The 27,617-nt window shown below is 39.7% G+C and overlaps 1 protein-coding gene across 2 annotated transcripts in view; it reads left to right on the forward strand.

Moving 5' to 3' along the window:
- The first annotated feature begins 3,032 nt into the window (after window positions 1-3,032).
- Window positions 3,033-27,617, forward strand: part of LOC126245812 (ubiquitin carboxyl-terminal hydrolase 30) — a 123,108-nt gene continuing 98,523 nt past the window's right edge. Inside the window, exons 1-2 of one of the 2 annotated variants that reach the window (XM_049948346.1) lie at window positions 3,033-3,288; window positions 22,429-22,581. In XM_049948346.1, coding sequence (XP_049804303.1) covers window positions 3,186-3,288; window positions 22,429-22,581 — 256 coding nt within the window. In that variant the 5' untranslated portion in view covers window positions 3,033-3,185. Of the gene's footprint in view, window positions 3,289-3,751; window positions 3,887-22,428; window positions 22,582-27,617 lie in introns of those variants that run through there. The other variant, XM_049948347.1, reaches the window with a different exon arrangement.

Raw genomic sequence — 27,617 nt, forward strand, 5'->3', positions numbered from 1 at the left:
GGAGATATCCTTCCCCTGTACGAATTGTATGGCCATACTTAAAAAGTCCATACCTCCAAAACAATATGAAGAATCAGAATAGAATAAAGGAAAAAAGGGTGTTGTGAGACAAACTTAATCTGACTCCTCCACTGAGACCCAACCAGTTTGAGTGCTGCTACCAATAGCTACACTACTGCCAGTGTTGCCTTCCACATCATAGGAGCATGCAAACCCTCTCACACAAGCGTTATATGTAAGATGGTGTCTCCTGAGAGAGCAATGTGCACTAACTTACAAAGTTTGCTGAGAATCACAAGAGATCATCTGCACTATTGCAAAAACATTGCATAATGTTATGTTTGTTGGCACCATGTGAAGAACCAAATGCTTTTAAACTTTAAATGCTGTCATTAGTTTCACCAATGTTTTCAGTTTGTGCTTATGTTCTGGGTGAACAATACTTACCTGGCGCCCATTGAATACAAGCCACTGGTGCCTCTAAGAAGAGTTGTGGCAAAGTGAGTGATTAAAATAACTGTACCATTTGAAATTGATTGCTCCTTATCGGTATACTGCTTTCGTTACCAACTTTGGACAGTGAATGGTCAGACATCTCAACAAATAAGATGATACCACAATGAAATACGCACAACATTTGAGAGCTCGTTAACTCAGCATGTCACTTCAGCTTTCAGTTTTGTAGATACACTACAGTTGTGTCTGAATTCATGTTTGTTGTGCTCAAGTAAAAAACAATGTAAGGCTGCCATCAACACAAAGGTTGGTTTAAACACCATAAGCATTGTCCTATTTGGTGTGGTGCACACTTACCTTCTTCCGATACTTAAACTGACTTTCCAGACAGTTATAGGGTAACCTACAGTTTAACATGGACTCCTATCCTTGATGGAGTTCGTCGTTTTTCACACTAACAAACATAGCCAGGTCTGAAAGAAGGAATAAGAGGCAGATAAAAACCCTAGGACTGACTGGGGATCTAATTTGAGTTCTTTAAATCTAGTAGCAATCAGAAACATTTAATACTAATGAATGTTATTTGATTTCTGTTTATTTAAATATTTAATCAGCCACCTCACTGAGAGTCTTCTTAGAAAGTGCATGCGTATAATGGGTGCACAGTGAACAACTCGCACTTTAGAAAAACATGTAGGTCATAGGGCGTACACCGTATTCCATAACACAATGACATGATGGTCAGTACCGGTACTCATGCACCCACTGTACAACCATAGTTGCCAAAACACAGGATATTCCAGCCCAATGCGCTTCTCATATTAGGAATGATTTGGTGTTCTGCAAAACTGAAATAATGACACTGAAAATGGGGCATACTTAAATGGAACATTCCCTTTGTAACAGGAAATTTGGGTTCAACCTATGGGGAAAAGTAGTAGGTGGAGGAACCAGAAGAATAATTGAAACAAAGGAGAGCCATAGCGCCAGCATTCGTTTGTATATTCGTAGATGATTAATGAATTCCAGCTCACATATGGAAACTCATGTGTGTTGGCGATAAAATAGTCGTAGCAGAAAGCTTGAGATTCTCAGAGATAGAAAAGCAACTGACACATACTTTTTTAATCACTCTGCCTATTTTATGAGGCTAACCACCTGCAGCCAAACCCTGCGAACACAGTTCTGTATTTTCCATGTCAGTCACACAGGAGTGGGACGAAAACTAGATGTGATGAATAGGTGAATCAGTAACAGCATTTGCCACACCTTAAATATCTAAGTTTGTCTCTGGAACCACTTTCTGGCCTTCAGGTAGCACTGTATTAGCATTGAAGCTAATGTTTATGCCGGGGCAACTTAATTAGATGACTGAAGTACAGGGCAGGATAAAGGGTGCCAATCCAAGAATGCTATAAATGTTTGTTATGTCATTGTGTGTATCTGCTACTAAGTACAGTGCACTGATAAAGAATGATTATACACAAGCCAAGTCTAATGCATTAGCTCTGCCAACTTATTAGCATTGATCTCTGTCTAAAGCTAACTACTGAGTAAAATCTTCAATTTATCATTGACACAGCTTGTCCTCATGTGTTCAGAGATAGCACACTATCATATGTGGGGAAGGCGAAGGTAGGAATCCTGGGAGAAATCCACAGTATAGCAAAAGTTTCCTATAAAGTACTTGGATGCTAGATGATATAAGAGCCACCAGTTGGAGATATGAAGGACGAAAGTAGAAAAACCAAACATTTCTGCAAAAGAAAAGTCTATTACTGGTTGTGACTTCCCCTGTCTTGTGAAGTGGGTGAAGGTGGGAGTGTCATGTTGCCAGACCAACATGCAAAAATGGAGTCTCCTCTTGGCAAAGCTGGACGTTATTTGCGATCGTAGTAGAGTGTAAGTCCTGGCTCATTTATTATGGTGCCGGATGCAACTACAACTGAAAAAGAAGTGTTTACAGCGAACAGTAAAAGTACACTGACCAGAAATTTTGAGAAATAACTCCTTTGAACAAACAGAGAAAATAAATAAATAGTATTTTAAGAATTATCTAGGTATTTCTGATAATCGATATGGTGTCGCTGCTTGTGTGTAGTCCCTTATTACAATGGTTTCTGCAGTGCATATGGAAGCAGCTTGTTGCAATGCCCATCCGGCTCAGTAGTTTCGTCTAAAAACGCAAGGTCTTGAGTGTGCCGAAATGAAGTACCGTATATCTTATGCAGGAAATCCGCCAGTGTCCACTGATGAACCAAAAACTTGTTCCCTAAGATTTTCTGGCGGATTCGTAGAAGAATTTCGCATAGGCGGTAATGAGTGTACTGATGAACATTTGTGATTCCAAGACCAATTCGATGATTACTGCGCTGATTTAACCATTTTTGTGCACATCTTCATCATCATCGCTAGTCGGCGGTACGGGTCTTGCGCATCTTCCCCTACATTCCTTAGAGTATGGGACGTCATCGTCACCATCTCATCATAACTATCGAGTCTCCTGGCGATTCATCGATTTCCGTGTCTATCAACACTGGTGCTTACACTGAATTGTGTAGTATCTGTGTGTACTCTTTGGAGGCTTGTTAGTGTGTTTGTGTTTATATAAATAAGATGTGTCTGCTGAAAGGAAAATTAATGTATTTTAGTTCGTCATCCACTGACACTACAATTTTTTGCGATGAAATGCATGTTTGAATATATAGTTTCCTTAATGTTACGTGCTAATGGATACTGAGAAAGTAATACTGATATCTGGACTAGGATTAGTGATAGTTGTTGGGGCTTTCATCCTTTTTGGACCTACCACACGCCCCAGGCGGAGGAGAGGTACAGGATGGATAATTGTTAATTTGCCATCTTTTTTTTTGTGATCTTGTTTATTTGTTAAAATCTGATTCAGTTATTATATAAGGGGGCAGACAACACGTAGTTAACTTACTGAAGTTGTATCTACGTCTATACCTTACAAATAACTATTAGGAGCATGGAAAAGGTGCGCAGTTTTGGTGTAGAGTAGAAAATCGTTCTGCTACGATCTAATAAACCTATAATCGAACAACACCTGTAATTATACGGCATGAAGGAACAATGAGTTCGTAATATGCTCTATTTCAATTTCGTTATGTGCCGTATAAAAACCAGCGATAAATAAAATAGGCTAATAAACAAGTCTTACTGGTGTTTGAGACATGTAATGCGTGAGTTCATATCAATATTTCGCGTTACTAATACTTTAAGCTGCCGGCACAGCAGACTGCAAGCGTTAATGATTCGGACAGAAGTTGCGGTACGTAACCTGACATGGAAAGAAGTGGACAGTACAAGCGATACTAGCCGTAGACTCTGTTATTTATTAATGATTCAGAGTTTGTTATTTTCGCGGCTACTTTCGTGATTATGATGACCACAGTCGAAGGAAAATGGGGTAAGCATAAATTATGCATGAACTGACACGAACTATCCTGACGAGCTGAAATAGGATACTCGACTACTTTATAATTGATTAGGCTACGTTATAGAATTGGGTGCAGCGCATTGGTACTCCGAAGTCGCGTATATTGATTATATAATGAAAATGAGTGAGGTATAGAAATTGCACTTTGTATAGTGATCATTAGGAAGCAATTTCAGTTTTGATATCTTGATAGTCATACAGAATTTTGGTGTTGTGACTTTCGTGGGCAAAAACCTATGAGAACTGTATGAGGCCGAAGTGCTAGGAACTACCACCGAATTGTAAAGGTATACAACATGCACAAGAAGAACCAGAGGCTACATAGATTTCCTATTTGACCTACCTACTGGTTTCAAATCCAGTGAATTAGTAGATAAATTGATATGAAACTACTTACTGTTGGTCACGATGCGCAGACAAGTCTGTAGGGGAGAGATTTCATCTAATGAGTATAAAAATGTAAAAGTTCATCTGCTCCTTTCAGTTACATACATGTGCTCATTTCACAGTACATACATAATTTCCAGTTCCAGAATACTGTATATTCATCTTGTTGCACACCTAAGCACAGTCTGAATGAAAGATTTCACACAGGCCATAATGGAATCATCACATAACATTTTTAGGGTTCCAGCCAGACTTGATTATTGAGTTTATCTAGGCCTACATGTTTTAACCACATCAATTCATCAACAACAGCACCAGGAATTTGATATTCACTGCTAGATAGTGACCTCCTGTAGACTTTTGTGTGCTGGTGGTGGTGGTTAGTGTTTAACGTCCCGTCGACAACGAGGTCATTAGAGACGGAGTGCAAGCTCGGGTTAGGGAAGGGTTGGGAAGGAAATCGGCCGTGCCCTTTCAAAGGAACCATCCCGGCATTTGCCTGAAACGATTTAGGGAAATCACGGAAAACCTAAATCAGGATGGCTGGAGACGGGATTGAACCGTCGTCCTCCCGAATGCGAGTCCAGTGTGCTAACCACTGCGCCACCTCGCTCGGTTTTTGTGTGCATTACAGTCATTAAATACATGCATCCATGTTGTTACCGTATGTTTCTACTGTCATCTAACCATCTTTCACCATCGTGTCCTCAGACTTTTTTATCATTTGGAATCCAGCATCCATTGACCTGACTACATGTTGTACCAACCTCCATTTCATTTTTATTATTGTACTGTAGTAACAATATCTTCCAGTTCACTCTGTTTCCTGATCATTCTTTTGCTTTCATGTCTTTGCCGGTAATCTCCAAATGCATTTCTTCAATCTCCACAGCACAACTCTAAATTGTTTACACAATTTTAAATATGGCTGACAGCAGCAACCGTTAATAAACTTTCAGTAAATGATGTATACAGCCAAATGATTGGACGTATATATAATTTATTGAAAATCTCTCTCTCTCTCTCTCTCTTTTTTTTTTTTTTAAATAGTTGTCACACTAATTGTCAATACGTCATTATTGTAAAATACAGTGACTGATACTTTTCTGTTTCCAAGACAATTGAATCTTTTTGAAAACTGTATAGTAAAAAGTAAAGCTGCATGCCCTCGGGAAAAATTACGGCCGTAGTTTCCCCTTGCTTTCAGCCGTTCGCAGTACCAGCACAGCAAGGCCGTTTTGGTTATTGTTACAAGGCCAGATCAGTCAATCATCCAGACTGTTGCCCTTGCAGCTACTGAAAAGGCTGCTGCCCCTCTTCAGGAACCACACGTTTGTCTGGCCTCTCAACAGATACCCCTCCGTTATGGTTGTACCTATGGTACGGCTATCTGTATCGATGAGGCACGCAAGCCTCCCCACCAACGGCAAGGTCCATGGTTCATGGGGGGGTTGAAAACTGTACTTTATCAAATGCTCTTCAGGCTATTTTTACTCTTGTATTCATTTAATTTGCTCTGTCTTAAGTTGTTCACTCAACCATTTTAAATACAAAATAACAGCAACTGATTCTGTGATGTCATTGTTAATTTGTACTAGATCTGATTGTTGATGATGAGTAATTTTAGGCTCATTATAATTTATTTTCAGGCATACTTTCAATCCAGCTCTATAAAGGTCTTCCATTTGTTGTTGAAGTTTATCAGCACAAGAGGCGAACATTTCAGCAGCATTAGCACGGGCATAGTTAATGTATTCATTGGCGTTCGATCAAAGATAATTTAAGGAGTAGGTGTAACAATGTTGCTATCAGAGTTCTCAATACTGTTTATGAGTCGTTTGATGGCTCACCACCTTTTCTATTCTGTGTATTTTTACCTTTAATCCTTAAATTATTTACATTCCACTCATTGCCTCATTCTGTAAAAGTCTCTATTAGGACCAATGGTGCACTTATATGTTTTGTGCAGCAGTGTGTCAGCCCTCACCATGAGGGATGATAGGAACAAAACAGGGTGTGTCAGCTGCTGGTTCTATGGTGTTGTTGAGAGGGCAGCTGACAGACAATGTGTTTGGAGGAGTAGGAGGAGGAGATTAGTGTTTAACATCCCATCAACAGTGAGTTAATTAGAGACAGAGCACAAGCTCAGGTTAGGGAAATATGGAGAAGAAAAGTGGCGGTGCCCTTCGAAGGAACTATCTTGACATTTACCTTAAGTGGTTTATCCTCCCGAATGCGAGTCCAGTGGGCTGACAGTTGCACTGTCCCACATGGTAATGTGTTTGGAAGCAAGAGACTTACGGATATTATAGCTTCCTCATCTTGGTATACCACAACCTCGGAAACTGTAATACATTTGGAAGAAACAGATAAATGTTTGTGACAAACAAGATCATTAATTTAATTGCTGTTGCTTTCACTGACAGCAATGTATGCTATGTTCTTAGGTCTTAACCTAACCACATCCTCATAATTCGTGACATGTTCAGGAAAAAAAAAAAAAAAAAAAAAAAAAAAAAAAAAAAAAAAAATGAAATATTTGTGCCAACAAAAGTTATTGACTTTCACTGTAACATTCCAACCTGACCTAGACTTTGGGTTAAGCCACAGCTCAGTCTTTAAACACAAGTAGGTTTTTAGCTTTCGGAATTATTGGCTTCACCAACTCACAACCAAACTGTCGCAGTCCAGCCAAACATAGATCTCAGGTTAGGCTAAGAGCAGTCTTTCACCACAGCTAGGTTCTTCAGTTTTCTAACTTGTTAGCCTTGCCAACTCACAACCAAACTGCCACGCTCCAGTGTGACGACAACCTCATAATAGTATCATAATTGGGAAAAAATGTTAGATATTTGTGGAAACCAATATTATTAATAGAACTGCTGCTTGTTGTAGGAATAAGAATTGTGAATAAAAAAAGCAAAAAAGAATCTGGAAGAAATTTTAGTCATATGAATTGTAAACTAAGGCAGCTACTCTCAGAAAAGAGAGAGAGAGAGAGAAATTATCTGATTCGTTTCAGTTCTGCTTTCTCCACACCCATTCAGACCAGTAGGTATCAAAAAATGCCTAGCACTGCCTTGTGACATGCAGTGACTGACAGATAGCAGCCCATATGCCCTCTGTGATATTGGTATGAGCACCTGTCATGGCATCCTTAAAAGTCAATTTGTAGTTGACTTTGAGGTACTGAAGACCTTCATCTCTCAGGCACTTATATTAAAAAAAGAAACAGGGAGAAGTTATTGTTGTCTGGCAAAATGTTATCTTTAATTATATCCAGAAAATTTGTATTATCCCATTTGTACACCTACAGCACACTTCTACATGAATATCTCTTAAAAATTGTCTACAGTTACCAGCAATGTGCTTAGCGATGTCCATTTCAAAGGATATAAACTTAAATCTGCACATACAAACACACAAATATGTAAACTGCAGAACTGTGCCAATTTTTAATTGCTTCCAACAAACCAGCACTTCTTCTAGACACAACGTATGAAAAATGGCAGCCTTTGATGTACTATGCTCTTGATAGTAACCTTTGACATTTTTAGATCATTTCGCCATCACACTTAATAGATTTTTGTTATTTCACAATTAAATCACCGAGTTCGATTCCCGGCGGGGTCAGGGATTTTCACCTGCCTCGAGATGAAAGTGGCAAGATTGGACTGAGCAAAGGTTGGGAATTTGTACAGGTGCTGATAACAGCGCAGTTGAGTGCCCCACAAACCAATCATCATCATCAATTAAACCATGTGACATACTACTTCACCATAGATCACCAAATCACTGAGCATTCCAATTAATAGAATTCATAGCTGTAGCCAGAAAAAAAAAATCTGAAGAAAACCACAAATAAACAGTGAACAATAAAATTATTTCAATTTGGCGCTAGAAATATTGCTTTGTTCCTCACTTCTCATTGGTTACATGAAAGTAGCATCCCATTGGTATGCAAAACCAACACATTGCCATCCTATAAGCATTTGGGGAACACCACCATGACTGCCACTGGCCCTGATCTAGACTTTAACCGCTCATTCTATAATTTCCTTTATGAATTGTAAGGATTCCATGTTTTCATCATAATTTTATTGTTTTCAATTGCTTCTCTTGTCATATTTTCATTTTATCTTCTCACATCCTCTTAAAGTCATTTACAAGGAGTTGTGTGCTATTTAGCTTGTTGTATTCTATCCCAGTTTGCCTGAAACTGTCACTTTCTCTTTTAACAGTAGTGGACATAATAGGAAACAAAACTGATTTTCTTCTGCGAGCTATAGTTGTAATAAAAGAAAAATAAGCAAACACATTTTAAAGCCTGATATGGTTCTCATCAGAAAGAGAGCATTGTGTTCCACTGCAACCTGTGTGGTTTCATTCATGCAATACGAGCCCCTCTCCAAACATGAATCAGAGGAGGAGCTTTGAGAGGTCTTCTGGCATGTAATCCCTGCTGATAGAGCCTATTTTGTATTGTTTGTGTTGACAACTGCACTCCTGTAGCTGTTTGGAACCGTAGCTGGAGATGTTTAGCATTGTGTTGAGGGTTTCTGCCTATTATGTACAGATATTGGTCCTGGACACCTGTCATTTTTCTTCTGTGACCACTTCTGTGATGATCCTCAACTGATCCTGTCATTAGAAACTTCTTCCAATTTCTACAGACTTCACTTTGACTCACAGCAACATTCACTGCAATGCCCAACAGTCTCACTCCATGCTCTGTTAGGGTGACTATACGGAGCCTCTGACTGTATGTATTGCTGTCCGAATCATCCTGAACCAACACAACTCTCATAATGACACGCAGCACAGGTATTTCAACGTTTACAGATGACATGGTTGCCATAGACTGCATGTACTGCTCCCTCACGATAGAAACATGGACTGTTTCAGTTAAAATCACATTACCAATGTGATATCATAACTAATTTCTGGACTGCAATGTTCAGTATTAAAATTTCAGTGATACTCAACATGTAATTTAACCACTGTATCTTTTTATTCTGAATGAATGTGTTTGGCAAATGCTGTTAGTATATGGTCTCCATCATTTCTGGTACCATACCCATAATTTCGAGGGAAGAATCATTCTGCAGTTTTTCTTTTTTTTTCTGCTATTACATTGCAGTGGGATTTTTTTTGTTACTCTTCATTGAGCTGTTCTACCTCTTCATCAGAATGTGAGCACATTGGTGTGTAGGGGTGAATGATTTCCCTGGAGTATCTTCTCTTTGTTTTTAAAATGAGTCTTGTATCTGTAATGTTATTGTTGATTTTCTGATTTTGCAATGAAGTCTATACCCAACCTAACCCAAACAATCTTTGATCTTAAACTCCTCTTCCAACTCCACTGACTAGTTTTTGAATTCCAAAGCTCTGCAATTTATTTTCCGTAAACAAAAAATAGTAGAAGCAGTTAGTGTTTTAAGGTCCTAGTTATTGTTTATTTACCCAACTTTGTATTGCAAGGGGTGGCCATGAAACTAAGTGGGTGTTCCCCATTGCTTGAAGTAATTCCTGAGACCTCTCAGTCTTCTACTCCCCATATGTATTCTGTCACAGAGCATAAAATTGAACTCCCAGAAACCCTTCCCACTGTACATTAACCTGATGGCTGCCGAAGGGGATAGTGATACACAGTAGCAATACTAAACCTTAGCAGACCTATACTCATAGCAGTCACAGCGTTGACCCGAGCGCTTCTACAGGTCTCTTATTATGGGATAGACATGACTGATTTTCATATTCAATGCAGTCCAAGAGGGATCTGATGTCCAAATTTGTCATGTAGAAGTATGTTAGGCAGTCAGTCATAAGAAGTCCAGTTTACCTGCCACATCTAGAGAGATCTAAAAGGAAATGGAATAGGTTCTGGTACCTTTCTCCTTTTGTTGGGAGGAGATATCAAGAAATGTTAAGGTCATGATTTTGGTACCTTTATCATAGTGTTTGCAGGAAGTGCAGTATCAGAAAAACTTAAGGTCATGATTTACCAATGCAACATTAAACTATAAAGTCCTCAATAATGAGAGATTTAAAGTTTGTGAGGTCTCGAATACCAGTTAAGTGGAAAGAAATGATCATAGAAAGGGCAATAAATGAGAACGCATAAATTATAGAGGCTTCTCATTAATCAGACTAGCCCCCCCCCCCCCCCCCCCCCATGTTTGCCAAGATTCTCTGGAAAAGATTGGAACCACATTTAAAAGGTTATGTGAATGTGTGGTGTCTTTTCTTTGGTACGTATCAGAAAGAACAGACACCTAGCATTCATATAATTTATTTGCCTCAGTGGGCAATGAGTCCACAACATTCATTGCAGATGCACATTTCATTCGACCTCCAGTGGGAGTCTAAAATTAGGACATGGGCGGGGACTGTGGATAGCTGGTGCTAGATGGGAATGTAGGTCAGCAGTGGAGCATGCTGAGATAGTCAGCGCATTTGCAATAAACACTGTATCCAGAAGGTGTAGTGGTTAACATTACTGCCAAGTAGGCAGGAGATCCCTGATTTGAATCCTCAGCTGTCTCTGCACAAAATTATGATGCAGCTGATATCATTAGTTCCTTCTCTTTCTTTTCCTTTCTTCCCCCTTCATCTTCAATTACATAACATTTAAAAGAGCTAATATTTGAAAAATAAGTGGGACTTACGTATAATCGATCAACCAGTGATCAGATATTTGTACTAAAAAAGCTATAACAAAATATTGGGAATACAACAAAGTAATGGTGATATTCTTTGTTGATTTTAAGAAAGCCCATGATAACATAAACAGGGAAAATTTGTGGGAGAAAATGAAGTTTGGAATACTGAAGAAGATTAGAAATTGTTTGAAAGTTGCATTGGAAGGCTCTAAAGGGATAGTAAAAACAGAACAAGAATATCCCATGACTGTCAACTTATAAACATGATTTAGACAAAGAGATGGAATATAACCAATTTTGTTCAACATAATAATATAGCAAACACTGGGCACAGTAGGCAAAGCAGAAGAGGGAGTTTGCATCGGAATGTAAATGAATGTATTTGCCTTTGCAGAAGATGTGGCATTAATTTCTGAAAATCTAGCTAACTTGAAAGTCCTGGCAAGAATACTGTTAAAAAGAAAGGGAAATTGGATTATAGAGAAATGACAATAAAACAAAATTCTTGAGGGTACAAAGAAATTACAAAACAAAAATCAGAAAACTCTGCAGATTGATAACCACTTGTTTGAAGAAAAAGATGAGTTGAATTATCTGGGGATGCAGTGAACAACAGAAATTATGAGTAACAAAAAATTGAAGTGAGTATCAAAGCGGCCAGCAGTGTGTCATATTCACTTAACAAATTATTATCATCCAAATTTCTGTCAGTGGCAACCATTATAAGAATATATAAAATTATTGTCAGACAAGTGTTACTATATGGAGCAGAAGTATGGAGAATAGAAAAAAATAGAGAGAGAAAGAAGAAGATTGATTGCTTATAATACTGTGACACCAGGGAACAGTATGAACAATTGCATCCTATCATTATGACAGCCGCTGTTCCACTCATATCAGAGAACTTCATTCCTCTGATACAGCTGGAGAGGAAATGGCTTTGTTCAGAATCAGTTGGTAAAACGATACCATCCAGTGTCCACTCCTCAGGAAACAGGAGGCCTACAACCTGATATCAGCCAATAGCTGAAATTGAGCACCAGGCCATAGAGTAGCTTAAATCATTCCCTGTCATTGAAATTAAAACAGGGAGGCCCGAGCAAATAAGAGGGAAAAGGTGAAGAAACGAAAAGCAAAAACTGATCTGGTATCTTTGGCTGAGGTGGATCTCACCTCATGTAAAGTTGAATACATGAATACAGACATGGTACTTCCATCAAAGATGTAACAAGAAAGGAAGATGAAAGTAACCCGTACTGCCATTCTCTTAGCATCACTGTCGGTGTCACATGTGATGATAATTTAATAGAGCTGTGAAGGATACTTTACCGACCTTGGATGGGTGATGGCTATCTACTCATCAGTATGCAATACTACTCAAGAAACAATATTTTTTAGAAAATGAACGTCCTGATCACTCATGTTTATTACAAAAACTGTGTCAATACAAAGTGTGTCTCAAAGGGTCTGAATTTTAGTATGCTCAGACACCTTCAGTGAGCAATTCTTTCTCAGCACTACATCAGAGGCAGTTGCAGTCCAAATCCAGATGCTGCAGATGACACCTTGTGCAATATTTGTCTCCTTTCAAACATATGGACCTAGCGGATCAACTAACACTATGTTTTCTTTTACTGGGAAACTTAAATGCTCCTAAGGCTTTTGGCGTAGAACTAATAAATCTAGAAAAGGTGACTGACTGACTAAGGAGCTGCCAATAACGTGTTAATGAAGCTGGCTAAACACAATTATCTTGGGACCACCAGGATACACAATTGTAGTGCACACATGGAAGAAGTGAGCAAGAGAGACTGTTGGGCGGGAGGATCTAGACAGTTATGATTAAAGACTACATGTCTGAACAATAAGGATATGTTGTGACACTAACCTAACCATGTTAATGAAACATTGTGTTAGCATTTGTGTGCACAGACTTCTGCTCATAACCCCAGCATGGGAAATTAACAGAGTGCAATACGGTTCAAATGATTCAAATGGCTCTGAGTACTATGGGACTTAACATCTGAAGTCATCAGTCCCCTAGAACTTAGAACTACTTAAACCTAACCAACCTAAGGACATCACACACATCCATGCCTGAGGCAGGATTCGAACCTGTGACTAGCAGTTGCGCGGTTCCAGACTGAAGCGCCTAGAACCGCTTGGCCACCGCGGCAGTCAAAGTGCAGTACGGAATACTTCTTCAAGTTATGAGGGGTTTTGATTCCACGTAGTTAAGACATATCTGAAATATTTTCATTCACTCTACAGATACAAAAGAAAGTGATGATCTGCTTTTAGAAGAGAGAGGAATACTATCACAAGTAGAATATAATAGGATTATGGACCACAACCACATAGGAAATTTGTGATCAGATCCTCTTCCTAAGACAGAAGTGACAGGATGATGTCCAGATAGCAAGGTGCACATACAGATTCTTTCCCAAGATGAAATGGAGATGTTTCCAGAGTGAGATTTCACTCTGCAGCAGAGTGTGCACTGATATGAAACCCCCTGGCAGATTAAAACTCTGTGCCAGACCGATACTTGAACTCGGAGCCTTTGCCTTTCGCAGGTAAGTGCTCCACCAACTGTGATACCCAAGCATGACCCATGACCCATCCTCACAGCTTCAGTTCTGCCAGTACCTTGTCTCCCGGTTTGGAAGGTAGGAGACGAGGTACTGACGGAAGTGAGGACGGGTCGTGAGTCGCACTTGGGTAACTTAGTCAGTAGAGCACTTGCCTGCGAAAGGCAAAGGTCCCAAGTTCAAGTCTTGGTCTGGCACACAGTTTTAATCTGCCAGGAAGTTTTGTAAAATTGAGACTTTGAATGAAATTCTTGAATCCCTCAATGCCCATGGTGAAGAAAGCATGCCAGAACACACTCTTTGCCTGCACTGTATGCAGTTGTAGTTGATGCCAGATCATAGCAACTAATGTGGCATTGAAGACATCAAGGAGGTACGGCATTACAAGATAACATTTCAAATCCTGGATAATATCGTCAATCTAATTTCAAGATAGGTTTGTGTAGCAAGAAAGGCTTGTGTAGCATGACAGCTTATCAGTCAACTGCCACACACAGCACTGTGGGAGGTTGTAATGGAAGATAGGGAAGCAAACCACTGAAGACAATTGAAGTCAACAACCATGGCATACAGTGGAGTGACAAAAATCTTGGGATAGCTATATGTGTATATAGAAATGATGGTAGTAACATGTATACAATATGTAAACAGGCAATGCATTGGTGAAACTGTCATATGTACTCAGATGATTTATGTGAAAAGGTTTCTGACATTACTATGGCCACACAATGGTCATTAACAGATTTTGAATGTGGAATGGTAGTTGGGAGCTAGATGCGTGGGACATTCAATTTTGGAAATCGTTTGGGAATTCAATATTCTGAGATCAACACTGCCAAGAAAAAAACAAATTTCAGGCATTACCTCTCACCATGGACAACACAGTGGCCGATGGCCTTCACTTAATGACTGAGAGCAGTGGTGTTTGTGCAGAGTTGTCAGTGCTAACAGATAAGCAACATTGTATGAAATGACAGCAGAAATCAATATGGGACATACAATGAACATATCCATTTGGACATTGCTGCAAATTTGGCATTAATGGGCTATGGGAGCAGACAACCGTCGCGAGTGCCTTCGCTAATAGCAAAACATCATCCGCAGTGCCCCTTGTGAGTTTGGAACCGTGTCAATTGGACCCTAGATGACTGGAAACCACGGCCTGGTCAGATGTGTCCAAATTTCAGTTGGTAAGAGCTGATTGTAGGGTTTGATTGTGGTTCAGACCCCATGGAGCCAGGTTGTCAACAAGGCACTATGCAAGCTGGTGGTGTCTCCATAATGGTGTGGGCCATGTTTAAATGGAATGGACTGGGTCCTCTGGTCTAACTGAACCATCATTGACTGGAGATGGTTATGTTGGGCTACTTGGAGACCGTTTGCAGCCATTCATGTGCGTCATGTTCCCAGCAATGGAATTTTTAGAAATGACAGTGCATCATTTCACCGGGCCACAATTGTTTGAAGTTGGTTTGAAGAATATTCAGGACAGTGTGAGCAAATGACTTGGCCATCCAGATCGCCCAACATGAATCCCATCAAACATCTATGGGACATAATCGAGAGATCAGTTCGTGCACAAAATCCTGCATCAGCTGCACTTTCACAGTAACGGACAGCTGTAGGGTCAAAATGAGTCCGTATTTCTGCAGGGGACTTCCAACGACTTTATCATTGAGCAGCTGCACTATGCCATTCAAAAGCAGATCCGACATGATATTAGGAAGTATTCCATGACTTTTTGTCTTCTCATTGTACGAACAGCTGATAACACATGCTCAGCAAACATGACTGTAACATCAGAGTGGAAGTGCAGCTATAGGCCTGGTCTTTGCCACTCAAGGAGCCAATAACAGGGTAATGCAGGCTGGCATGTGACATTGCTGCTCATTGGCTGCAATGATGCTCCCATGAATGCTGGGAGCCAGGAGACAACAGAAATGTCAGATTCCACCAAATCACCCTCTGCAGTGCCCAAGGAACCATCATGTTTCACCTGTGGACTGCGAAGTCATGGAGTACCTTATGGAATCTGGACCTATGGACCGAGAAGTGATGGAGTGCTGTATGGGATATGGCAGGCAAAAAACTTGTTATTACTGTTTGTAATGTGTTTTAGTCACATATAGTGTACAGTAGCAAAAATGGTTGTAATGCAATAGTAATAATAGCTATAGTTAGTTGTGGTGGTTAGATTAGTTTTACTAGATCATTGAGGAATGCAATTTATACTATCCATTATACTTTGCGCCACTGCTGTGGATCTCTATTAGGTAGAGAAAGGATTCATGTATTGAGTAACGTGTGAAAATGACTTTGAACAATAATTCAGTTTATAAGACAAAGTAAACTATAAAGCATTGTTAACACAGCAATATTTCAATCTCATGAGGGTGTGTAATTGAGTAAACTGTCTCTTGATTAATAGAATTTAATTTTTATCAAGCAACTGTTTTTATAGTTTTATAGTGTCAGTTACATTTCCAGCACAAGAAGTTTATATCTGTCAGAATATTAAAAAAAAAGTGCGGTGGGGGGGGGGGGGGGGGGTAGCCTTAGCTTGTGGCAGTTTTGTTTTATTTTCTTGGGGAAATTTCATAAGTAGTGTACAGGTCAGTGGAAAGTCAATACATGTTACAGCAGTAGCTGGAGTTGGCAATGCAACATACCATTATACTAAGGTCTACTAACTTCAAACCCTGCCACAGTGACCCCATTCCAGAGATCCAGTAGTGTCTCCAGTCTCTTCTCAAATCCTTTGGCCCATCCCAGAACCTCTCCTCGGAGTCTATCTCCTCACCCCTACCCGCCCCACACTCCTAGTTTCTACATGCTTCCTAAAGTCCACAAATCCAACCACCCAGAAAGTTCCATTGTGGCCCCACTGAGAGAATCTCTGCTGTCATGGATCAACAACGCTTGCAGCCTATTACCCACAACCTTCCCTCTTATATAAAAGACACCAAGCATTTCCTCCACTGACTCTCCACAGTTCCTGTTCCTTTAGCACATGGTGCTCTGCCAGCCACTGTTGATGCCACCTGCCTTTCCCCTTACATCCCTAATGCCTCTGGCATTGCTGCTATTGAACACTACCTTCCCAAGTGCCTGATGGATTCCAAGTTTACAGCCTCCTTCCTGGCCATCATGAGCAACTATATCCTCACCCACAATTACTTCATCTTTGAAGTATGGTAGTGGGCACCTGCATGGCACTATCCTATGCCAACCTCTTCATGGGCCATGTAGAGGAATCCTTTCTAACCATGTAGAATCCCAAAACCCTCACCTGGTTTAGATTCACAGATGACATCTTCGTGATTTAGATTGAGGTTGAGTACACCCTGTCCACATTCCTCCACTCTCAACTCCATGCAAGAACATTCTTCGAAATCATGGAACATTCTGGAAGAGATTTTACATTCTGGAAGACTCTGGAACATTCTCCAGCATTCTAGAAGGAACATTTTTGCCCATCACTGCCCGGTCAGAGCTTGTTTCTCAACTGGTTCATCGTAACAAGTCCATTGGAGGGATGAACAAAAAGTATTGATGAGGCTTAGAAAATGGGGAGTGTTTGAAGAAGTCGCCCGGAACCCTGGGTCGGGGGAGACTTAACAAACAGGATGAGAAGGAAAGAACCTACGCATTTCCTAAACCTCGCCAGTCCTTTTCCTTCATCCATTTTTGTATCCCTCCATCCCTTCTGCCAAGAAGCTGGCTCCAAAAGTTTGCACTTTTACTGAACTGGAAATATGCCATGTTATAATGAGGTAGGCCTAATGTGTATGTGACTGAATGTGTTGTATATGATTATATGAAGAACAGGATTTTAATAATTTCCGTGAGGTATTATGAACCTGTGAGGATTTTTTATATAGTGTTCAGTACATTCTTAACATATTTAGCAGAGCATGGAGTAACTATAATTTGGCTGTGTGCATACGGCATTGACATTGCTTGTTGTGTGTATTCTGTTGCTTTATTGCTTGAACTGTCCCTTGCTATTCTTCTGAGCTACCTCTGTGATATGTTGGCTACCTGACTATTTCGATTATTAGTTGGCTATTTTTTTTTTATTTTATTTATTTATTTTTTTTTTTTTTATAAAGAAGGCCTTGCATTTATTAGCTGATTTCATGGTTTTTCTTTCAAATATAACTGATGAAAGCTGCCCTGACAAAACATTGATTGCTTTGGAGCGCTGTAGAGAGCATAATCCTTGTACCAGGCTGTCAAGTGGCCACCTGTTGTAAGTCTTGGAAGTTAATTATATATACTGTATGTATACTGGCACACTAAGATGTGTCACCGTAGAGACATGACAGGGAATTATTGGTTTTGGATGTGTCCATTACCATACTGTCCATGAAATAGTACAATTTGTTAATGTAATTATGTGAACTGTACAATTTGTCTACAAGGAATGATGTACCTCTTGCAGCCTTGTAACACAGTGGTAATAAAAAGATTGTAACTGACAGGAATTAAAGAAGTCATGCCTTGTCACTGACAGTTGGTTTCATACCCAACTGGCATTGCTATCGTCTGTGAATTTAGGTCCATCACAACCAGTTTCGGAGAAAACATTGTGAAGAGAAAGGTATGCAGTGGACATTTGGAGTCGGGTACCTTGCAAAAGGCCGTTGGTCACAGTGGCGCATAAAGCTGTATGTCTTAAATGGAGTAAAAAGTATGGAAACTGGACATTAGCTGATTGGACATGTGCACTGTGGTATGAAAATCATGGTTTTGGTCTGAAAAGTAACGGTTTTGCCTGTTTTCAGATAATATACTGACAACCTAGTGAGACGTTTAACGTGCAGCATGTCAAGGAAATAGTTCAGACCAGAGGGGGTTTTTGTGATGTTTTAGGAATGTTTTTCATACCACGATTTGGGCCTACTCATTAAGGTTGTCATGAATATGAACCAGGATGTTTATTCCAGTATCCTCAGTGACCAAGTGTTGCCCTTTCTTCAGGCTGTAGACACTCATGTCACTCAAGATGACAATAGTCATGTTCACTGGGTTCTGTGCATACATTCCTGGTTTTATGAACATGCAGGCACCGTTTCTCACTTCGATTAGCCTGCTAAACCATCTTATATTAATCCCATAGAAAAGGTCTGGAACAGCAATTGAAGTGTAGCAATCAACACCACAAAAATTTGGTTGCTCTATGAGATCTTATCATCAGTGAGTGGCTTCAGTTGGATACAGCATACCTGAAGAAACTTGTTGACTCTCTTCCTCACCAAACTGAAGCCATTATCAAGGCGAGATGCAGTACTAGCATGATGTGTCCACCAGGACGGGACTAATACTTGGCCGGTGTGCTTATGTTTACTTTTGTTGATCTGAATTGTTAATTTCAAAGCTTATATATATCTGAATGTTCCATAAGTTTATAGTGTCTTTCCACGAGTTTAATGAACACAGTGGATACACATAAAAGAGACTTTAGTCATCGGTAATTTATTCTCCTTCACTATTTACGACAGACCGCCAATGTTGGGATAACTTTTAGATTCCACAACTGTAGAAACCATGTGGTTTTCAGGCAGTTAACTTGTCGAGCCATGTTTGGAGTGCATTTTCATCAGGAAAGGAAGTTTCTTGAAGATTGTTCAATAGAGAGCAGAAATAGTGAAAATCTGAGGGTGCAATAACTGGTAGATAAGGTGGGTGTGGAATGACTTCCAAATCCAACTTCTCTATAGTTTTCTGAGTCAGTCTGGGAGAATGTGGGTGGAGGTTATCACAGAGCAGCATCACTTCATGCATTCTTCCTGGTCATTTTTGGGTCATGTCTACAAGATGTCTCAGTTGCTGACAGTAAATGTCAGCAGTGATGGTTACATTTAGGGAAAGCCGTTCGTAGCATAGCACATCATCGTTGTTCCATCAGATGCATAACATTATCTTTTGTGGATGCACATAGGTATTTGTATGGGGAGTTACTGCTTTATTTGGGCTCAACCATTCCTTTCTTTTCCTGATGTTAGTGCAAAGGCACCATTTCTCATCACCAGTAATGATACAGTATAGGAGTGGTCAGTGTTGTTCACAAGACAATTGATGACAAACAAGCATAGATGTGCATATGGCCACCTGCTGACTTTTTTGATTTTGGCTTGAAGCATGTGGTACCTATACACACAATTTCTGAGTGAGCCTTCCCCACTGCATGCAGATGTTGCATGATGCTGGAATGATCACAGTTCATTGCATTTGCCAGTTCTCAAGTGCACTGACATAGGTCACTGTGGATTAATGCATTTAAATGATCATCATCGAACCTCAAAGGCCCCCCTGAACATTGAGAGTCATTAATGTCGAAATGATCCTCCTTAAAAAAAATTCTTGCCATGCTCTGTCCGATGGCATTAGCCCCATACCATGGCACCACTGTTTCTGGCCGCCTCCCCTGCTGTCACCCTTCTATTGAACTCAAACAAAAGAATATGTCAGAAGTATTGCAATTTCTCCACTTGGCACTCCACTTTCTTGTTTCTTCAGCTCCACTCACTGTCTCCAAATGACAATATGTAAACTGAAATAGCAACAATGGATACAAATAAAAAATGGCAGTTGATAAATAAACCCATAGTAACTGGAATATCAACACACAAAACAAAAAACTTTTTGTTAACAGATTACCAGTTTCGGTCTGTAATGACCATCATCAGATCTGCAGCAAAAAATGAGAAAAAAACATAAATACACTTGCAGATTGTCTACAGCTTAAAAACAATACATAGGCCATAATGAAAAGATAGAATCCCCATGAAATTTAACGGCAAAAGTCCCTGAAAATAGAAAAATGTTTTAAAAAGTCTAATGTCAGATGTGGCTTTCACATTAACAACACCCTAAAACTGCGAATAAAACATTAATTGAAAAGGAAGTAATGACAAATTTGATGGCTCTGGAGTGTAGAGGATTGACTGCAGTAACTATGACAAATATTATATCGGTCAAATGGGCCGCTCTTTTAAATTAAGGTTTAAAGAACACTCATAGCCACAGAACAAAACTGCTTTGGGACAGCATTTAACTGAAACTGGTCATTCGATGGGCAGCATTGAGAATTGTATGTGTATTCTCCACAGAGTGGAAAAAGGTCGTGCTCTTTATTTGTTAGAGGAGCTTGAAATTTATAAAGCAAAAAAGAAAGAACCAACAAAGCTGTTTAACTGGCAGAGCGACTTTGTGCCCGTTGCCTACTTTGCTTTGTTTGACAGTGTTTTACTTTAATCACTGCACGTCTCTGTTATATATAGTTTGTTGATAGTTTCACAAAGTATTGTGTGCCTTACATATTTACTTCGTTTTTCATACATTTTACGCATGACTCTAGTATTTTCTTGTTCCTTCTCTGTTCATTTCATGTACTGCATTAACTAGATAATGTTGGTCATATACTGTTATGGAATTTTATCATTCTTTGCTTGCAACGGAGTGCCACAGGGTAGGAGGGGCCCTCTGGCGGTCACGTTCCTCCAACCATTTCTCGTCTATTCGTAATTCTGGCATTAGTGCTAACAGAGGGCACTGATTATGTGCAACATTATGTTTTCTTTCATTGTGGCTTCTTTAGTGATTTGTTTTATAGTTTTTTTAATATTATTCCATGCACAATCAAAGGTTTTTATAACTTATGTCATTATCTAGAATATTGGCACTTGAGCATATGCCAACTACTGTCTCTTAACTCTTTCTCTTTATAACAATCTGACTTGTATTGTGTTCTGTTTCATTGCTTTTTATTACTGTATTGCCTTTTATACGTTATAAGTTCATTACAGACTTCAACTATTGTATCCCCCTTTATTTTACGCTGTTCAATTAATCATTGAAAATTAGTGTATGCCTACATTAGAAACATCTCGTGAACCTACAACACAAATAGCTTGTGGCAACTGTACGGCAGCTTGTTTTGAACAGTAGTGCTACTGACAACATGACTCGTGCATATGCTGGTGCTGATTTTCAATTTAACATTTGATGATGCCACTATGACTGCAGTACATTAGGACTTTGTTTTTATAAAACATTTATGCCTCTTCATACTTGAAGTGCTCAAATGCATATATATGTCAGTAGTACTTTTCATTATGGTATATTTATTGTTTTTAAGCCGTAGACAATCTTCTAGTGTATTTATGGTTCTTTCTCATTTTTTGCTGCAGATCTTATGGTGTTCATTATAGACCGAAACTGGTAATCTGTTAACAAAAAGTTTGTGACCATAGACGTAAATTAAAGGAACCTTATTGTATATACGGGTCACTGTTTTATCCGCGACAGTGTCGTAGCTTGTGAAACTAGCTATATGTATTTTGAGCATCAAGTTTGTTAACAATCTGTTCATTGAGGTTTATGAGTTGCCAGGTCATATGGGGTGCCAATTGTTTTGTGAGTCAAGCTTTTGATACCATTGACAGTCATTTTAACATCCTTTTAATAAGAATCTGTCAGCATTGAGTCCATATGTGGCTTTTACAAGATACTCGTGGTGAATATGAGTGTTGCAACTGTTGTCATCTATCCCACAGATCAGAGCAAATTGAGCCCCTTGTTACTATATTCAGATGTATGTTATTCCAAAGGTACCTGACTAGATGAGGCATGATAATCTTTGTATTTAATGCTTTTGAAAGCTGTTGAAGAAGAAATCAAATGAACAGATGTTATGAAATGTTTTAAGGAATCATACAGAAACAGGTTGCCTATTGATTTTCTGTTTGCAGCTTGTCTATGATTAGTGAATAAGCAGTGTTTGTTTTATCAAGAATGTGGTTACTGAAACAATATTTACAGTGTTTTTCATTTTTTTAATCCAACACTCCTGCTGTTTTCCTTTCAGGCCAAATATGTGGTCTTGTGAACCTAGGAAACACATGTTTTATTAATTCATTATTGCAAGCCTTGGCCTCTTGTCCAGCCATTGTGGAATGGTTGTCACGATATGCCAATAAGAAGAATAATTTCATTGAAGCTTTGCATACAGCCCTTCTAGGTGAGAGATATTTGATTTCATTTTGTATCCTGATTGATGTAATATTAGTAGATTATTTTAAAAATTTCATATAATGCCTCTAGTAAAGAGTTGAACTACCCTTTTCTCATAGATTTTCCATTCTTTCTTTATGTGTGAGAAATTTTGCACCAATAAAAAAAAAGCACCAAATCTAGGGTTTGTAATCTTGTAATAAGGCATAGGCCCTACATATTAGGAAACTGTATGTAAACCTATAAAAATATAAACTTGCCAGCAGAATTTTCTGATTGCTGATGTTTCTGTAGCATTAAACGCTGCGGCCTTAATTTTAATGAGATCGAGTTTTGAAATTATAAATAAAATGTAAACCTTAAAGTGTTTTTCAAATTTTGACCTTAACTGTACTGTATTATCTTTGTGACATCTCAACTAGTAGTCAATAACTGGCCTTACAAGATGAAATAGCTGCAAACTAAAAATGTGATATAGAATACTCACAACACTGAACTTTGTGTAGAGCAACTAATTATTGTGTACCAGTAACCCCCAACCCCAATTCTTCAAAGAATCAAACTCTCATGTATAAAACAGCTTCAAACACTAGTGAGTTAATGCTTTAAATATTTCGTGTTAAGCAAAAAGAAAAAGTATAGAATTGTTTTGAAATTACGTGTAAAATTTGTTGGAAGTTGCTACGTGCTCTCTTTCTCAAATACTGGCTGAATGCAGGCAGCATAATCTTTAGAATACTTGACTTATTGTGTTAGCCTTTAACATAATATTTATACCACTTAATGAATATATTGTGACAGCATCGCACATTTTTAAATTTGACCAATAATTTTATGAAGTAGTGAAAATCTAATTTTTGTTGCCCCTCCAGCTGGATGACTGTTTTGACTGTTTAGTAATATAGAAACATAGAATTTTTAAGTGCTGCACTTAAATGTTTTGCCATTGGTGGTGTTGTAAATGACTTGTCATGCAAAGAAAACATCAAATAATCATTCTTGATTGTGATTTTGTTGTACCTTTTTCAGTCAGCATCTTTTGTTGCAGTTTCTTCTTTGTCCACTTCTTTAACTCTTCATTACAAATTCCATTTGCCCTATTTTTTAAACCCACTGCTGAATGTTTGGGTTTTAGCCTGAAAGAATTTTTCATGGAAGACGTATATTCAAAAGTTTGGCCAACATTTTGGTTTTTGAAAAGAGGGACAGGTGTATTCCATTGGACCTTAATTAGGCTGTTATGTGGAAGAGTTAGTCTGAAGATTTGGTCTGTTTGATTGAAAATGTTAATCCTGTTCCAGAGGTTGCCCCTTAGTCTGCAAGATCCGGGCAGTTGCAGGGGGTGGGCTTACTGGTAGTTGGGAGCTCCAACGTCAGGCACGTAATGGGGCCCCTTAGGGATATGGCAGCAAGAGAGGGGAAGAAAACCAATGTGCACTCCGTGTGCATACCGGGGGGAGTCATTCCAGATGTGGGGAGGGTCCTTCCAGATGCCATGAAGGGTATAGGGTGCACCCATCTGCAGGTGGTCGCTCATGTCGGCACCAATGATGTGTGTCGCTATGGATCGGAGGAAATTCTCTCTGGCTTCTGGCGGCTATCTGATTTGGTGAAGACTGCCAGTCTCGCTAACGGGATGAAAGCAGAGCTGACCATCTGCAGCATCGTTGACAGGACTGACTGCGGACCTTTGATACAGAGCCGAGTGGAGGGTCTGAATCAGAGGCTGAGACGGTTCTGTGACCGTGTGGGCTGCAGATTCCTCGACTTGCGCCATAGGGTGCTGGGGTTTCGGGTTCCGCTGGATAGGTCAGGAGTCCACTACACACAGCAGGCGACTACACGGGTAGCAGGGGTTGTGTGGCGTGGACTGGGCAGTTTTTTAGGTTAGATGGCCTCGGGCAAGTACAGAACGGGCAACAGCCTCAAAGGGTGCGGGGCAAAGTCAGGACATCTGGGGACCAAGCAGCAATCGGTATTGTAATTGTAAACTGTCGAAGCTGCGTTAGTAAAGTACCGGAACTTCAAGCGCTGATAGAAAGCACCGAAGCTGAAATCGTTATAGGTACGGAAAGCTGTCCGAACCCAGAGATAAAGTCTGCCGAAATTTTTACAAAGGCACAGACGATGTTTAGAAAGTATAGATTGCATGCAACCGGTGGTGGAGTGTTTGTCGCTGTTAGTAGTAGTTTATCCTGTAGTGAAGTAGAAGTGGATAGTTCCTGTGAATTATTATGGGTGGAGGTTACACTCAACAACCGAGCTAGGTTAATAATTGGCTCCTTTCACCGACCTCCCGACTCAGCAGCATTAGTGGCAGAACAACTGAGAGAAAATCTGGAATACATTTCACATAAATTTCTTCAGCATGTTATAGTCTTAGGTGGAGATTTCAATTTACCAGATGTAGATTGGGACACTCAGATGTTTAGGACGGGTGGTAGGGACAGAGCATCGAGTGACATTATACTGTGTGAACTATCCGAAAATTACCACGAGCAATTAAACAGAGAACCGACTCGAGGAGATAACATCTTGGACCAACTGATAACAAACAGACCCGAACTTTTCGACTCTGTAAGCGCAGAACGTGGAATCAGTGATCATAAGGCCATTGCAGCATCCCTGAATTTGGAAGTAAATAGGAATATAAAAAAAGGGAGGAAGGTTTATCTGTTTAGCAATAGTAATAGAAGGCGGATTTCAGACTACCTAACAGATCAAAACGAAAATTTCTGTTCTGACACTGACAATGTTGAGTGTTTATGGAAGAAGTTCAAGGCGTTTTAGACAGGTACGTGCCGAGTAAAACTGTGAGGGATGGGAAAAACCCACCGTGGTTCAACAACAAATTTAGGAAACTACTGCGAAAGCAAAGAGAGCTTCACTGCAAGTTTAAAGGCAGCCAAAACCTCTCAGACAAACAGAAGCTAAACTATGTCAAAGTTAGCATAAGGAGGGCCATGCGTGAAGCTTTCAGTGAATTCGAAAGTAAAATTCTATGTACCGACTTGACAGAAAATCCTAGGAAGTTCTGGTCGTACGTTAAATCAGTAAATGGCTCGAAACAGCATATCCAGACACTCTGGGGTGATGATGGCATTGAAACAGAGGATGACACGCGTAAAGCTGAAATACTAAACACCTTTTTCCAAAGTTGTTTCACAGAGGAAGACTGCACTGCAGTTCCTTCTCTAAATCCTCGTACAAACGAAAAAATGGCTGACATCAAAATAAGTGTCCAAGGAATAGAAAAGCAACTGAAATCACTCAACAGAGGAAAGTCCACTGGACCTGACGAGATACCAATTCGATTCTACACAGAGTACGCGAAAGAATTTGCCCCCCTTCTAACAGCCGTGTACCGCAAGTCTCTAGAGGAATGGAAGGTTCCAAATGATTGGAAAAGAGCACAGGTAGACCCAGTCTTCAAGAAGGGTCGTTGAGCAGATGCGCAAAACTATTGACCTATATCTCTGCCATTGATCTGTTGTAGAATTTTAGAACATGTTTTTTGCTAGCGTATCATGTCATTTCTGGAAACCCAGAATCTACTCTGTAGGAATCAACATGGATTCCGGAAACAGCGATCGTGTGAGACCCAACTCGCTTTATTTGTTCATGAGACCCCGAAAATATTAGATACAGGCTCCCAGGTAGATGCCATTTTACTTGACTTCCGGAAGGCGTTCGATACAGTTCCGCACTGTCGCCTGATAAACAAAGTAAGAGCCTACGGAATATCAGACCAGCTGTGTGGCTGGATTGAAGAGTTTTTAGCAAACAGAACACAGTATGTTGTTCTCAATGGAGAGACGTCTACAGACGTTAAAGTAACCTCTGGCGTGCCACAGGGAAGTGTTATGGGACCATTGCTTTTCACAATATATATAAATGACCTAGTAGATATTGTTGAAAGTTCCATGTGGCTTTTCACAGATGATGCTGTAGTATACAGAGAAGTTGCAGCATTAGAAAATTGCAGCGAAATGCAGGAAGATCTGCAGCAGATAGGTGCTTTTTGCAGGGAGTGGCAACTAACCCTTAACATAGAGAAATGTAATTTATTGTGAATACATAGAAAGAAGGATCCTTTATTGTATGGTTCTATGATAGCAGAACAAACACTGGTAACAGTTACTTCTGTAAAATATCTGGGAGTATGCGAACGGAACGATTTAAAGTGGAATGATCATATAAAATTAATTGTTGGTAAGGCGGGTGCCAGGTTGAGATTCATTGGCAGACTCCTTAGAAAATATAGTCCATTAACAAAGGAGGTGGCGTACAAAACACTCGTTCGACCTATACTTGAGTATTGCTCATCAGTGTGACATCCGTACCAGGTCGGGTTGACAGAGGAAATAGAGAAGATCCAAAGAAGAGCAGCACGTTTCATCACAGGGTTATTTGGTAAGCGTTGCGGAGATGTTTAGCAAACTCAAGTAGCAGACTCGGCAAGAGAGGCGCTCTGCATCATGGTGTAGCTTGCTGTCCAGGTTTCGAGAGAGTGTGTTTCTGGATGAGGGATCGAATATATTGCTTCCTCCTACTTATACCTCCCAAGGAGATCATGAATGTAAAATTAGAGAGATTCGAGTGCGCACGGAAGCTTTCCGGCAGTCGTTCTTCCCGCGACCCATACACGACTGGAACAGGAAAGGGAGGTAATGACAGTGGCACGTAAAGTGCCCTCCACCACACACCGTTGGGTGGCTTTCGGAGTATAAATGTAGATGTGCTAATGAAAAGTAGAAATCTGCAATATTTAATTGAAATTCATGCTTCACCTACACAGTTTTAGATGAGCAATCTAAAGCTTCAATTTGTCTCTCAAGTTATTACTCAGTTAAGTATTTTTCTTTGTGATTATATCTTAAAGTACATGACTTTGACTGCAGGAAGTGTAAATAACTTATTATGCCATAAAAGTTAATGTAGTTTTAGCTTTGTTATCTGAAATACTCATACATACCTACTGGGGATCATCAACATCATTGGACAACCTGCTCGGATCTTGTAAGACTGAAAGCTTGCCTGTGG

Source organism: Schistocerca nitens, chromosome 1, assembly GCF_023898315.1.
Source record: "Schistocerca nitens isolate TAMUIC-IGC-003100 chromosome 1, iqSchNite1.1, whole genome shotgun sequence".
Classification (NCBI taxonomy): Eukaryota; Metazoa; Arthropoda; class Insecta; order Orthoptera; family Acrididae; genus Schistocerca; species Schistocerca nitens.